At 42.4% G+C, this 14,523-nt stretch overlaps 2 protein-coding genes across 2 annotated transcripts in view; both read right to left on the bottom strand.

The window, feature by feature from the left end:
* The window catches only part of kcnq1.1 (potassium voltage-gated channel, KQT-like subfamily, member 1.1), a gene marked incomplete at both ends in the record, with an annotated part of 33,403 nt that extends 32,097 nt beyond the window's left edge, over positions 1-1,306 (bottom strand). Inside the window, one exon of the mRNA XM_080843548.1 lies at positions 915-1,306. Coding sequence (XP_080699674.1) covers positions 915-1,306 — 392 coding nt within the window. The remainder of the gene's footprint in view (positions 1-914) is intronic.
* Positions 1,307-3,571: 2,265 nt separating this feature from the next.
* LOC308368923 (interferon-induced transmembrane protein 5-like) lies at positions 3,572-4,181 on the bottom strand (the record flags this gene model as incomplete). The annotated part of the gene is made up of 2 exons (XM_080843218.1): positions 3,572-3,790; positions 3,978-4,181. The coding sequence occupies 2 exons, from the start codon at positions 4,179-4,181 to the stop codon at positions 3,572-3,574; spliced, it is 423 nt and encodes a 140-aa protein (XP_080699344.1).
* Positions 4,182-14,523: the final 10,342 nt, after the last annotated feature.

Raw genomic sequence — 14,523 nt, 5'->3', positions numbered from 1 at the left:
TCTCTCATCTACACACACATGTGCACACACACACACACACACACACACACACACACACACACACACTAGCGTGCATGCGCACACATGCGTACACACATACACACACACTGGAAACACACATGCACAACGCGTGCATGCGCGCACATACACACATACACACACACACACACACACACACACACACACACACACACACACACACACACACACACACACACACACACACACACACACACATACAGACACACACACACACACACACACACACAGCATCACCCTCGACCCATAGGGTGCAGGCCTTTGTAAAATTTCTGGTTGGCAGTCTAGCTTCAAGACCATTTACTCTCCCCAGGCATCTTGTCTAAACACCACACAGGGTGGCCAAGCCAGACAGGACCGTTGGCTCCAGAGGGCCGTCGAGCTGCCAAGTTTAGCCACTTGCTATCACATCCTCTTTTGGGAGAGATACCGGGTATTGCCAGAAGCATGGCCCTCATGTTGAACATTCCTCTACCACAGATGTGCTTTATGACATATCCCCCCACTCAACTGGACAGGCACCCAACATATTGTATCTGTATAACAAGCAGGACCATTCATGCCATGAAATATAATGCATGGATTGGTTATAATATGTGCTCTACTGATGAAGCCCTTGGTGTATTTGTTAGCAGTGTTTTCTTGGTATGTTTTCATTGAGATTTTGATTGCATTGGTAAACGCAATGTAAGTGACATACTAATCTGAAAGGGAAATAAAAGTTTCGTTTTGTTTGGATTGAGATTGAGTGTTCACTCATATGTTTACCTGAGACTCACAACATGAACCTTGAAGACTAAGTGAGAACAAATCCTCAGCTAATTGCCAATAAAACCTGAAACCCAGATCAATACAAAAAACACGATGAGACTTACACTGAGAAGTGATACACAAAACATTTCCAACCAGATGGTCTCTCCAAAAAGTTGTAGACGCGTCCTTGGACGTAACCTCTGGTGAGCACAGGACGAGTGGAACTCCAGACAGACATTCGGTGGTTATAGTTAACACCGTGCAGGTGGGATGGCCGTCGTTGGCCCCCCGTTAGGCGGATAGGAATGTCTTCTTCGCTCTTTTTTCTCCCCATTTTAGTTGGATTTTGTGGAATCGCCAGGGTATTCTTGTCGCAGGGAATCCCAGCTTGGGCATTGACATATAAAACATCGGATGTCTTTTCGGACATTTCCAGCTCCGATGGTGTGCTTCCCTGTGGAGAGATGGACGACCCCTTCCAAGAGTTTCTGTTATTCTCTGTAGGTGAGGCCATGCTTTGGTCTGCGAAAGCGCTCCAGAAGGGACAAGAGAAAGGTAGAATCCAGCTCCGTCTGTAAACTCACTTGTTACACACCTCAGTCCGATGTAAATGTAGTTTATCGGGTGTGGAAAGTTGAACCAAACTCTACTAAAGTAGCTTATATCCAACTTTACAATTTGAGTTATCATACAGGTCTTAACAACACCATGGCTTTAATTTAAGGCATGACATATGCTTGCCGAATAACCTACAACCTACACTGGTCGCTGCCTTCTGAGCAGTGAAAGGACCTACTGGTGAAAGAGGGATAAGGGAAATCGCAATCTACCTCAATCACGTGCAACATCATTAAAAACTTCAGCCTACCTGATGGGGGCATGAATGGATGAACTGACTTTTAAAATGAATGCGCCGGACTCCTCCGATTTACACACGGAAACATTTTGACCGAACATCATGGCAAGCTGTTGTGCAAGACTAACTATTTCTTTGTGTATTTTAACAACGTTTTTTGTGAATGGGTTGGGTTATAAATTGTTAATATGTCCAGTTTTACCAGAACAGTAGACGTCTGCACGACCTTCAGTGCTGGCCGTGTCACCCTTGAGAGGACTAGAGAACTATTCTATTCATTCAGAGACGCGCTTCTTTTCCACTGAGGTCACATGGCTCACAAGCGGTGACAGCTTCTGTTGTCGGGTAGATATTGCTGTTTAAACAGATGCAAGTAGAGATCCGATTATTCGCGGAACGTATCCCAATAACCTTCATATACAGAGGAAGTTTTGTGAGAACCATGCATTCCAAAAACCACCTAAAGGAACATGGTCTAGCCATAATAATCGTTAAATAAATGACAAACCTGGAAATGAATTGCAGACCTGAAAATTGATCATTAAAAAGGTAATGTTTTACAGTCTCTCTGCAGATGGTACAAGTAGAATCGTAGTAATTGTATCTCTAAATCAACGGAATTACCCTCTCAAATGATTCTCTTCGTGTATATTTATTTGAACAATTTGGGTTGCAGTTCTATAGAGGGACGAAAGAGGGCAGCGTTTCATCATCTTGCCGCTACAGACCAGACGGCTAAAAAAAACTGTCTCAGTGGTCTGCATTTCTACACGATGCGTTTGAAATGACTGCGATGTATTTATATATTATCAGGACTTTCTCACATTCTTTTCAGTTTTTCTTGGCATTATAGCCCAAATGGCGTAGCCTACATTTCATTACTTCAAAACACATAGGCCTACTGGATGTGTTGGTCAACTAAGTATAAAATACATGTTTATTGTTTGGTACCTTACGGCCCTTGGTGTATAGACCCATACAATTGTTGGCGGTGATTATTTGTTGTGAATTAATTTTGGCCTAAATGTAATAGATGTTTGGACATGATGCTGCTCTGGTGTTTTTCAGTGCTATGGTAATTTTGCTTTCAAGAATCAACCATCTGCTGTAGACAGTGCTGTAAAAAGAAATGCTTCTCCTGTCTATGTTCAGACCATCGCCTCAGGCTCAACCCAACAATTTAAGGCAGTTACCAATCCATGAGGAGAAAAAATAGTATGCTGGCAACTCGGCCTACAATTAAGGTCAGTTAAATGTCGTACCAAGAATGGGTGTGGCTACAATCAAAACAAAGTAGGGAAGCTTTGAAGGAAGTCAGAACCAAAAATGCTTCATTTATTTATGTTGTAGGACACAACAATAAGTACTGCAAAAGGGAAATGATAAATTCCAAATGTACAGAACATTGATCATAGATAAGAATGGACATCAAACAGGTGCATTCAATTGTGTTGAGGCAATTTTACAATGGTGGTACTGATAACATTTTGGTCTGTATTGACAGCTAGAAGCCAAAATTGGGAAAAGTACTCTGGGTTCATGTATAGATCAAAGAGAATTCATAGAAAGAAAAAAAAGAAAGGGTCATCCAGTAAATGAGGAAAAATGGAAAAGGCTGCATTTGATATAAAAAAAAAATCTGGAAAAAAAATCTGGATACCCAGTTTAACAATGCTCAAATGTTTTTCAGAGTCAGAAGATAAGCCATATATGCCTCAACAGGTTGTTAAAACTTTAGAAATACATTTTAGATTTAGAGGTTAAGATTTATTTCAAGCTTTTCCCCTGTGCATTACAGGAATGAAAGGCTGGTCTATATTGTTCTTAAGAAACCGTTATTATGGGGGGGGGAAAGGTCATCATTTTAGAGATGTTGACTTGACTTGTTACTAGGCTCAGTCTTTCATCATTTCATAGGTTGACCTACTGAAAATGACTGAAAAATCTCTGGAAGCCATGCTCTCCAAAAAATGGCAGAGATCCTTCATTGCTTCTCATGTAAAGTAGCAGAAGCACCAGAACGGCCAGTACCACTAATGGCACCAACAGGTTCCATCCCGATGCCAGAATGTTATACCACTTGGCCTTTTCGGAGTTCTCCCGGGCTTCTCTTATGTTTCCCAGGGTCTTCTGGTCCCTAGCCTGTAGACACATACCAGTTCATGTGAAATATGCTTTAAAGTGGAATGTGATATATCCCCAACATATCCATAAAAAATATCCATGGTAATGATATTTGTGACTGTTTCATGAGACACTTAGTTCATGTGAATAGTTGTATATCATTTTGTAAGTTAGTACTTCATGTGACAGAAATGACAGGACTCACCTTTACTGAATAGATGAGAGCCAGGAATCCAAGGCAACAGAAGTTGACATACAGAGTGTTGCAAAGGGACCAAACCAAGTAGTCCTGTGGGATCTTTTCTGAGGTTCCCATGTTGATGGCGGTGGAGTGACCAGCTTTGCGGGTGGATTTGCTGGTAGTTAATGGGGTGTAGTCGGTGGAGTAGCAGTACGTAGCGTTATCCATATTGGCGCCTCTTTTCTTTTCAGGTGTTTAGTTTTGGAGCTGTGCATAGAGTTCCTCAATGTGCTGCTCTAAGTTTCGCTTGAGATGTCTGTGGCATAGCTCTTATGCAAGGAAGGGCAGAGAGGGCTGGTGGTTTGTGGTCTCCACTCTGATACGTCAAGATGTTGCCATAGCTGTACTAGAATTATACACACTGAGTTTACAATGTCCACATCACAAATCCACTGTGTCGTTATATAAGTCAGCTTCATTTCAACCCTGTGATGTTGGTGTAATCAAACATCTGCAAGTGATAAAAAATAAAGCAAGTATATATCTTGAGGCGACACATCTCATGAAAATGAAATGTTGGTAACACCTTCTGTAGCGTGAGCATGTTGGCTAAAGTATTGCGGAGGTAGGCAGTCATGGCACTAGTGAGAGAGCAGTAGCAGTTTCATCACATTCATCCCCTAATGACAAACATGATATGTCTGCTAGTAGTCCACACGTTCTTCTCCCATGTAAGCTCACGTGCCTTTCTTAGCCTGAGGGAAGAGGTCTGCAGCTCTACTGTTAAGAAACATGCCAATGGGTATGCTTATGTGACATGAATTATAATGGTTTGAACTCAAATAAGCAGAGCTTTCTAGAATAATAAGGGTACCTGTTATGTAGGAGGAATACTTAAGTGGCCCTGTCACATATCGTGGTGGGGTGGATTACTGACAGTTATGTTTCTCCTAAGACCCTCAGTCTCGTTTAGGGAACAGTCAATGTTATCTTTTGAAACCTAGGGTGATTGATGTCGAATTTGTTTCATGCCGAGTGTCCCAAGGTTGGGTCAGGACGGGGGCCCTGGGGCACATCAGCGAGATGGCTATAAAAGGGTTTTGAAAGATCTGTTGGATTGAAAGACTTTCTTCTTGACAAGCCGAATACCAATGAGGATGTGCCAGAAAGCTCCTAGGTTTGCACTAACAGGTTTAAACCCCGCAGTTTTCCTTTTTCTTTAATATTGTATGAACTGTACAGATCTAGACTGACAGCCTCCCTGATGCTATGCTAATTCCACTCCATTTCATATGACACTCTCCATGTAGCCATTTAGCAGATGCTTTGATCCAGAGTGACTTGCAATGCAGTGAATGTATACATTGTGTCAGAATATGAAATCCCAGGGGGAAATGGAGTGCTGGCCCTGATCATGCCAGTGTCATGCTCCTTGCCAGTGGAGCGGTAGGAAACTGTCAACATAGTTCCACACTTTAAGCATGATGCAGTGATGGATAGTTGACTCTGATGTGTACCACACAGGCTCGTGTAGGTCCCCAAATGACCCCAGTGTGTTTGCTGTCCTTCTCTCTTTCTGTTGGAGCCCTCATGTTCGGACTGTCCCATCCTCAACAGCTCAACACTACATCACTGTACGACTAATGGAGGTTTTTTTTTAAGATGCTAGAAGGAGGGACACAGCTAAAAATAACAGACAAAAGAAACATGTCATAGGAAGGCGGGTGTATACGGCCTCATGTGTGCTCTGTCTTCCAGAACCCTTTTCAGAACCCACTTTGGAAGAAGCTGCCTTTCCCCTCAGTAGTTTGGGGAAGTGTTTATAATGGGCGCACTGAATCATCGTACACTGACGCATCACAAGGGATGCCATTTGCTTGATATGAACATAATGCAAAGTTAATTGCCGGATCTAATTGTCTCAATTAATGCACAATGAAATGCTGCGTTTACGAAAGCAAACCTATGTTCACAAGCACATCCACTGAAGACTCACAAGTACACACATTAAATGGCTTGCAATAGCCCAATTAAAAAAAAAAAACTAAAGCAGTTCCTAGGTTGACTTAAGTGCAAAGGCACAAAATGCAGTCACTTTATTTCCTCTCCCAAAATGACCCTTGAGAGACCTAGGATAAACAGAGTAGCTGCTCACTGAATGCACAAAGGAAAACTGTCGGTTGAGCTTGTTTCTGCTTGACAAAGAAGAACAGAAAAGGCCAAGAGCAGCAGAGGGCATTTCTGTTGCTGAACTCCCTCACTGAATTTCTGAACCATAATAATACTATACGGGAAGATATCTGGTGTAAGCAAGCATTAAGAATAGACTGTGAGGTATTTGAAACGCCTTTATGGTCTGTAAATATGTGAGATCTATATATCTACACCTGGCAATTTAATCTAATGGTTACCATGTCTATGAACATATTTGGTGAATCAAGTTAACAAAAAATAAAAAAATAATTATTATTAATAGTTAATAAATTATAAATGATTATATAATCATCATTACTCATGTCTATGGTGATATGCTTAGGGTGGCAGATGGACTACACAGGAGGACTGTGTTTTTGAGCGGCATAATGCAGTAGCCTAATAAACAAAAACATATTAATAGCATGAAATGGTTGGCGCTGTCTCTTTGATGACAGCGCATCAACACTGAAGAGGAAGTTGCATGAAACTCCCAGCGCTGCATGTCAGCCGAGGGCTACAAATAGCATTTATTCTCTCGGCCGTTTTGAAATAAGGAAGGTGTATTACGTAGTACGAGTCGGTCCCTTGGTGCTCTGAAATGGAAGAGATTTCAACGTGTTGTGTCGTGACATCACTCCACTGTAGCTGAGGTCAGGGATGAGGTAGTGACTCACTTACGCCCCCCCCCCCCCACCCACCCCCCCCACCCACCCCCGAGACACTTTTATTCCACACTACTAAACCAATATCATCAGGCCTTGAACCGCTCAGGCCTGACCATGACTACATGGGAAATTGCAGCCACGGATGGACTTGTGGACCGCATGTGGCTCGAGGGGAATTCACAGGTACACTGAGCTCGGATGTCGGAAAGTCACCCTAAGTCAGCCCACAGTGCCAGAAAAGCCACAACTTAGTTGCGAGTCGTGTGGTGTGTTACAGTAGCAATGCAAATGTGGCCTTTGTTTTGTTTATGCCAGGGGAAGGTCTTCAAAATCGCCCTTCAGTGAAATTAGTCATTTGTGCGCAGGATGTCATGACCAAGGGCCCCTGCTCATGTAAATAAATGTAAATAATGTGCATGCCCCGTGCAGCACGGCAAGAGCTCTGAACCAGCCTTCCTTCATTTCAACCTTAATAGTTAGACCTATTCCTGTGGTGATCCAGTGTTACATGTTGATGTATGCTAAATCAGAGAAGATATTCCCAGTGTGCAGTACAGAACGAGTGGTGTCGCTTTTTTGTTTTTGACAAGACAGGAAGTGTCTTTGCCCACTGAGACAAGTGTAATGTTTTAATCTAGCGCATTCACCATGGGGAGCTGCTCAAATGCAAATGTATAATTGATGTTTTTCATTACTGCGGAGTAATGGGCAGAGGATGCATCACGCACAGATATCAATGTGTGCAGTTATAATGATAATAATAGCAATTTATGATGAGGCTATCATGGAAGGTACTCAAACCACAGTTCAAACCCTTTGAATGGAATACAAAGAATAGAGATATCAGTCATTTAGGAAAATAGCATCCGTATGAAAGGCCAAGACAGACTGATCTACAGGATAATTCATTGCCCATATTACAGCACATTTGTCACAATCAGTGTGGATTGGTCTTGATGACTCAGACATGGCATCATTGCTCTCGTTCTCTTTCAAGGGGCTAATGATGGTTCAAACACCTAATGATGATAATGGTAATGATTATGATGCTTCTCTTCTGCATTGAGGAGGTGGTGGTCTGAGAGACCTTAAGCAGCGCTATGCTCGATGGCAAGAGCACATGTGTCAGGGAAGATGCAGCAAATGATAGCCAGACGAGTCTGAGTTTTGAGGATGGTGATAAGCACTTTGGTCCAGAATAAAAAAAAAGAGGTGAGAGTGACAAAAAGAAGAACTTGCATTTTGATGCATGGTCATGATTTTGGTCTAGCAAATTTTGTTCTCTTACATCAAAGATCAAAGTATCAAAGATGCAAAATGGGCATCTGAACTGTGCACACAGATCACATAGTCACCACTGGGAGTACCTTATCTAGGGCTAGATCACAGACAGTCATGTCTGGGCATAATGCTCTTCGGCTTGAAGAATCTTGATTGATCATGGGTTAATTTCCCCAGATAATAGCTCCTGTTTGCTTATTGTATTACTATCACTAATGAGTTTAGATAAAATGGTGGCTGCACCCTGTAACATGGTGACTAAGGGGTAGCAGATCGCCACCATCATCATAGAATGTATTCCAGAAATGGGAAGGGTTAACCAGTTATTCAGCAGGGGGTCTACATAGTAATAGCAGAAGAAAAAAAGGGACTGTGTTTCACTGATAGGCCACTGGGACAATTGATTGAATTGAAGTGCCCATATAATACCATTTTTTGTCTTGTTAGAGAGAGAGAGGGTTGGTCCGTCGATTTTGACTCGCAACATGGCCACCAACCGTAACTAAAAATGAATCGTCCTCGTGCAAATAACTTGTAAGGATAAAGTATGAAAGGAGAAGAGTTGTTGAAACACAAATAAATAACAAAAAGAAGTTTCGACTTCCGGGTTATGAAGAAATAGAGGGAGTATCTCTGGAAAAGGCCTTTCCTTGATGACATAGGTTATCAGCGTAAAACCTTTATTGCTAGTGCCATTATATAGAATACAACGGGACTGTACAGATAAGGGGAATCAAAGAGTCACGGATACCGCTGTCACGTGAATCATACATAACTGCCCGGGTAGCACTGTGAGGAATACTCACGTGTCTGAAAGCCTTTAAAATCAAAAAAGGATCGACACTAGATCCAAAACTATTACTATATGCAATGATTTAAGAATAGGGCCAGTGTTCTTCAAGCTGATGATGTGTGAAAGATAAGTCGGTCTGTCATGAACGGTTTTGTCCTTTAAAAGACAGAGTGAAGAATGATTTAATAAATAGGAAGGAAAGGTATTGTATCAATGACAGAAAAAGGTTTTGACTGGAATTAGCATTGGACCCTAGGGAATGGAGATCTGAGTGGGGGCTATTTGAGACAAAACAAAAAAGGAAAAGTAAAAGATGCTCTGCCCCTGTTCAGAGATTAAACAAGTGAGGACCAAGTTGAAGTTTGGTGGGTCTTGAGATAGGACACTTCAGGTGGTCTGAGACCCATCTGCTTGGTTGAACCTTGTGGAGTGAAGACCGAGTGGGTGAATGTGAATACAGTCAAGATCTGAATAAAGGACTCTGGTGGTGTAGATGGGAAACCGGAGAGCCTTAAGGTGTGATTGCAGAATCACATTATAAAGGACACAAACACCCCGACCTTAATATATGATTGGAGGGAGATGAGAGACAAGAGTGAAAGATAAATGCTGTCTGTCTTTTTTTTATGTTAAAGTCACGTGAACAAGAAACCCATGCAATAGGAACCATGGGGGGCTTAACATGATGGTGGTTAGATATATAGAGAATAGTGAAATTAATAGGGAAACAGTTCAAAGAGGAGATAGGTTACAGAGACAATTATATCGCAAATGAGATAAAACAATAGGTGTAGCAACACACTTCTGGAAAGAAGGGGGGTGGGTGAGGTTGTCCAATCACCCAACAGTAGAATACAAGGAAGGTGATCAGCTGAGGCTATTTAAGGGTGAGGAAACCATGTGATTAAATGTAAAATAATCTAGAGAATGCAATAGCAGAAGATAAGGTCACCTAATAATATCACATTTACATTTAGCAGACGCGTTTGTCCAAAGCGACATACAAGGGAGAGAACAGTCAAGCTAAGAGCAATAAAACCTGGTGTAACAATAAATACTGCTTTTTTTTTTCAAGAAATAGAAAACGACATAGAAAGAAAAAAAAGTGCGGGACTGTCACGACTTAAGTGCAAGGTAAGCCAGGGTGCCATCTGTATGAAACAGATGAAGCAATAGCTGAGAGGAGTTGGGCTCTTGTAACAGCAAGGTCAATAGACCCAGATAGACAAAGACAAGAGAGAGTAGGGAGAACAGAAATAGAGATAAAGAACCCATACCTAGACATAATATTAGAAACTGAAACAGTTTACTGGTACCCTACGAATGAACAAGGAGCAGCATTAATAACCCCACCAGGGATAGATGGGAGAACTAGCTAAGGGATAGCATTAGCAAAGGCCAGAGTAATACTCGTCCCTGGGGGCCTGTGGTCATCAATGTGAGGGATAATCTAGTAGAAGAGGTGGGCAGAATATAACCTGTAGGGGGGAAACAGATGAAACAAGTGTGCGAGAAAAGGCATAAGGAAACAAAAAACACGCCGTGGCCAAGACAGGGAGCATTTGACCCTACAGTTTAGCTAATTATCAAAGCATATTCAGAACCAAAAACTGGCAAACAAAGAAGGAGGAAGAGTTTTTCAGATTTGTTCCAGAAAGCAGGACAGAGAAAGCAAAGGAAAGGATTATCGAGAAGGTGCACTTGAGGACGCGCCTCCATATCCAAATTAGTGTAAAACAGCACCAACAGCACGTCCACCGCAGACACTCAGTACGTTTACATGATGGCATAAACCCGATTTTCGGCTAAAGCCCAGCTTCTCTATCCATGGGGGGGTTAACTGCGTTATCTCACGGTACATGGCAGTGACAAATCCAGATCTGTGTAAAACAGCATCAACAGCACGTCCAGTGCAGGCACTGTTCAGGGAAATACAGAGACAGAAGGAGATGTGGTGACGGGGACTCAAGTGAAAGAATTAGAAAGACTGGGGGCCAAGTATGTGCACATGAGAGAAAGAAGACGAGGGAGAAATGGTAGGCCTAACAGCGACAGAACTAAGAAAAACCTTCCAAAAACATGACCAACGATATGTAAAAAAGAAGTCAGCTGGTGAGATCAGAGAGTCTCTAAGCCCCATAGAACAACACTCAAGGAAAACTTCAACACCCAAAGAAGCAGAAATAAGGGTTTAGCGTGAAACGGAACAAAGAGAAGATCACATTGAAGGCCTCGACCAAGCGCTGTATGAGGCTTTCCACAGCATCGACAGGGTAAGGAAGACACATGAAATAGCCGATTCTAGCCTTAGAGAGATAAAGGAAGTGCTGGGCTGACATCCCAAGGGCGTGAAGATAATGGAGAAATACCATAGGCTTAAGAAGGAGTGCAGAGAGGGTCGGGTTTGTGCAGACAAATATAACACAGTTTCCATGAGATTACCCACCTCACAGAAGGAGAGGAGCCAGAGGATGTTCAAATAAAGAGAGGACTTCTAAAGGGAGTGAATGGAGAAGGAAATGAAAAAGATTCATCACAACTGCAAGAGAAAAAATGAAACTGACTGCAAAAATTACGACTAAATTATCGATCTCCGCACGAAGACACATCATAACGAACAAAACACAATGGGGGAGAATTAGTGCACCCAGAGCTAGTAGAGGAAGCACAGACACAGATTCAGGCCCCTTATATTAATAACAGGCGATACAGTGCAGTACGTCCCTTTGGGCCACACAGATCTCTGGGTCTGATTTTAAAGACTGTCACCCATTCAGTCATCAGCAAATTGAAAAAGACAGCTAGAAGATGAGACCACTGGAATACCTCTTGCTTGGGGGACATTAAATCTCTGATGGCCAAATTGTTTGGGGTAGAAAAAATCAAGGAGCATCCTGGAGAAAATAAAATGGACTGGATAATGGCTGATGGCTCCAATGACCCAACAAGGTTAGATAACTACCGTAACAACATCTGGAGAGAACTGAGGGATGCTTATCCAGATATTTTGGACCCTACTGACTTAATTACTGACAAAATATTAACAGCAACTAAAAACATCCTAGTCTTCATAGGACAGACACCACAAGAAATGGCAGGAAGCAACTGAAAAGGAGTCCCAACTTGAAGGGCACGTAGTCCTAACAACCTTGTGCAGGAAAGCCCTTGCTGAGGCCATGCCTGATACGGTAAAAAGTCCAGAAAATTAGGTAAGGCTGACCTCGATGGCAGCTGCTGAGTTTGGACAAAGCATCGTGTGGATTGCCACAGCAAAGCACACTGCTGCCTCGTAAGATGAAGAGTGAGAACAAAAGTTAAAGCAAAAACAGCTGGATAAACTGAAGAGTGAGGGGGAGAAAAGAAAACCCAGGCTACAGTGATGAAGAATGACTGATACAAGCACCTCAACAACCAACCCCAAATACCCAGTGGCAGCCCAAACCTATGGTCACAGGGCCAACCCGTGAATGTACATGTGCACCCTTCACACAGGGGAGAGGCCGAGGCCATGTATACTGTATTGTCTTGTGTATGGACAGCCCCCGTGTATTAACCATAGTTTATGGAACAAAACGTCATGCCATGTTGTTGTAATGCGAGCGCTATGAGCCATTTCAAAGTTGTATGAAGGAGGGATGGGCATTTCACTTAAAAATACTACACTTACACCCCCTCCCCGCACGCACACACAAATACCCCATTGAGCATTTATAGCGTGTAATGATGTGTTGTGGGACCACACCATAACTTATCCCCCCTCATTAGCTAACATAACAGTGATATAAGAGTCTTGCTCCAATGACGTCCTTTAATTTTTTCTCAGGATTGTTTAATGTCATTTAACATCACCCAGAAGTGGTTGTGATCACTTTTAAGCTTAGACTGACATTTATTGGTAAGCTGATTTTGAGAAGTGAAACTTTGCAGCTAATGTTGTGTGTACTGGTTGCTATAGTTATCTAGTTGCTATGCTGGCTAATAAGCCAATGTGTTCCAATTATCACTATAGCACCTATTATTGGCCATTTCCACTTTGTCATGCTTACGTTCTCTCTCATCTCCAACCGAAAAACAATGACTTCCAGCTTTTTGTCAGTCACAAAAATGGCAAATCTGAATAGCCAAGTTGAAGTCAAACTAATTAGAGGAAGGAAATCTCTCAACCACAGATAAAAGCCTGATTCAAGGGTAAACCTGGATGTGATAGGTCAACCCAGTGGAACACCACACAATTATAAGGCTAGGGGCGAAGTCAGGATTTTAATCAATATTCATATGGCCCAGAGTAAATAAAAACGTTGACTGGATCAATTAGATACATTACAATCAACAAAAGTGTATTCATTACACAAGTGATGCACTTGCAGCCTTAGATGACAAATAGATGTTACTTCAACAAAGACTGTACAGAATAGAATGGCACTTGACTGGCCTTTTGCAAAAGGAGTAGTTTGTGTTAGGTTCAGAGAATGTTGTACAATAACTCGTAATAACACATCCCCAGAGGGTTAATTTACCCACACTTTGAATACATTAAAACATCTAAGAGAAGAACTAAAAGCAAAGGCAGGAAGAGATAGAGATTGGGTTGAAAGGTTACAAAAACAACTATGGTATTGCTATGATTGCAAAAAATTGGAAAATCCGTAGTTACAGTTTTACTCATCTTGGAACTGTTTTGTTGTGCCTTGCCTAAAATCAAATCACTCGTTCTGAAAATGACCATGAGAAGGATAAAGACTCAGTTCCCATGTTGGCTGCAGGTAATACTGAGGTCATAGAGATACAGGCTCCTTTGTTGACTCCAGCAGACGAAGAGGAGCCAGGAAAACCTTCACCACCTCCCGAGGACAGGATCCAAATGCATGCACGGAAACATGATAAACCACTTTTTTTCTTCTAACTTTTGTTGTCGTTATTTTGAAAGGCCTGATAGAGTTATAATTATTCTTGGTACTATTTTAACTTTGAATAATGTGTATTTCTTCTGCCACATGACATCATCCCTGAGCTGTGAGCATGTGATGGTATGAGACAATCAGGGTGAGTTCATTGACCAGTTAAAGGGTTAGTGTGGTAGTAGTAAGGAGGCTTCTGTGCTGAGAACTTATTTGATGAGAGTTTGATGGTGAACATTATCTATTTTCCTCAAAAGAGTGAGGATAATATCGTGTCGGTGTAGGGACATAGTGTACAACACTCTACGTATACAGTATTTTTGTTTATATTTTTCACATTTTGTATTATGCTCTTGGTGGAGGTCTAATACATTTGCTACATTTTGTGCCTTCCCTAAAAGACTCTCGACACAGTTACCCTTTGACCTTTGGTGGCAGCGGTGGGATGGGAGAAGTACGGTTGGTGGATGCGTGAGGAATGCCAGTGTGGGTGAAACGCAAGGGTGCGCTTCCCGAAGGGGAGGGCTATGTGACGGAGTGCCATGTGACGGAGTGCCATGTGACGGAGTGCCGTCACTTCACATGAGTATATGCTCTGACTGCCTGTAGCGAAGGGAGAGCGTGGTCACCCCACCCGGGCTCGAACCCAGGTCTATAGGGTGCCAAACATGCGCTCTGACCGCCACACCAAAGAGCCCGGCTCCATGGCGTGGCAGCCAGAGAGCATATTCACCTGT

Source organism: Sprattus sprattus (genome assembly GCF_963457725.1).
Source record: "Sprattus sprattus genome assembly, chromosome: 8".
NCBI lineage: Eukaryota > Metazoa > Chordata > Actinopteri > Clupeiformes > Clupeidae > Sprattus > Sprattus sprattus.
Note: the sequence above shows the minus strand (reverse complement) of the source record. Positions and strands in the feature narration are given on the sequence as shown.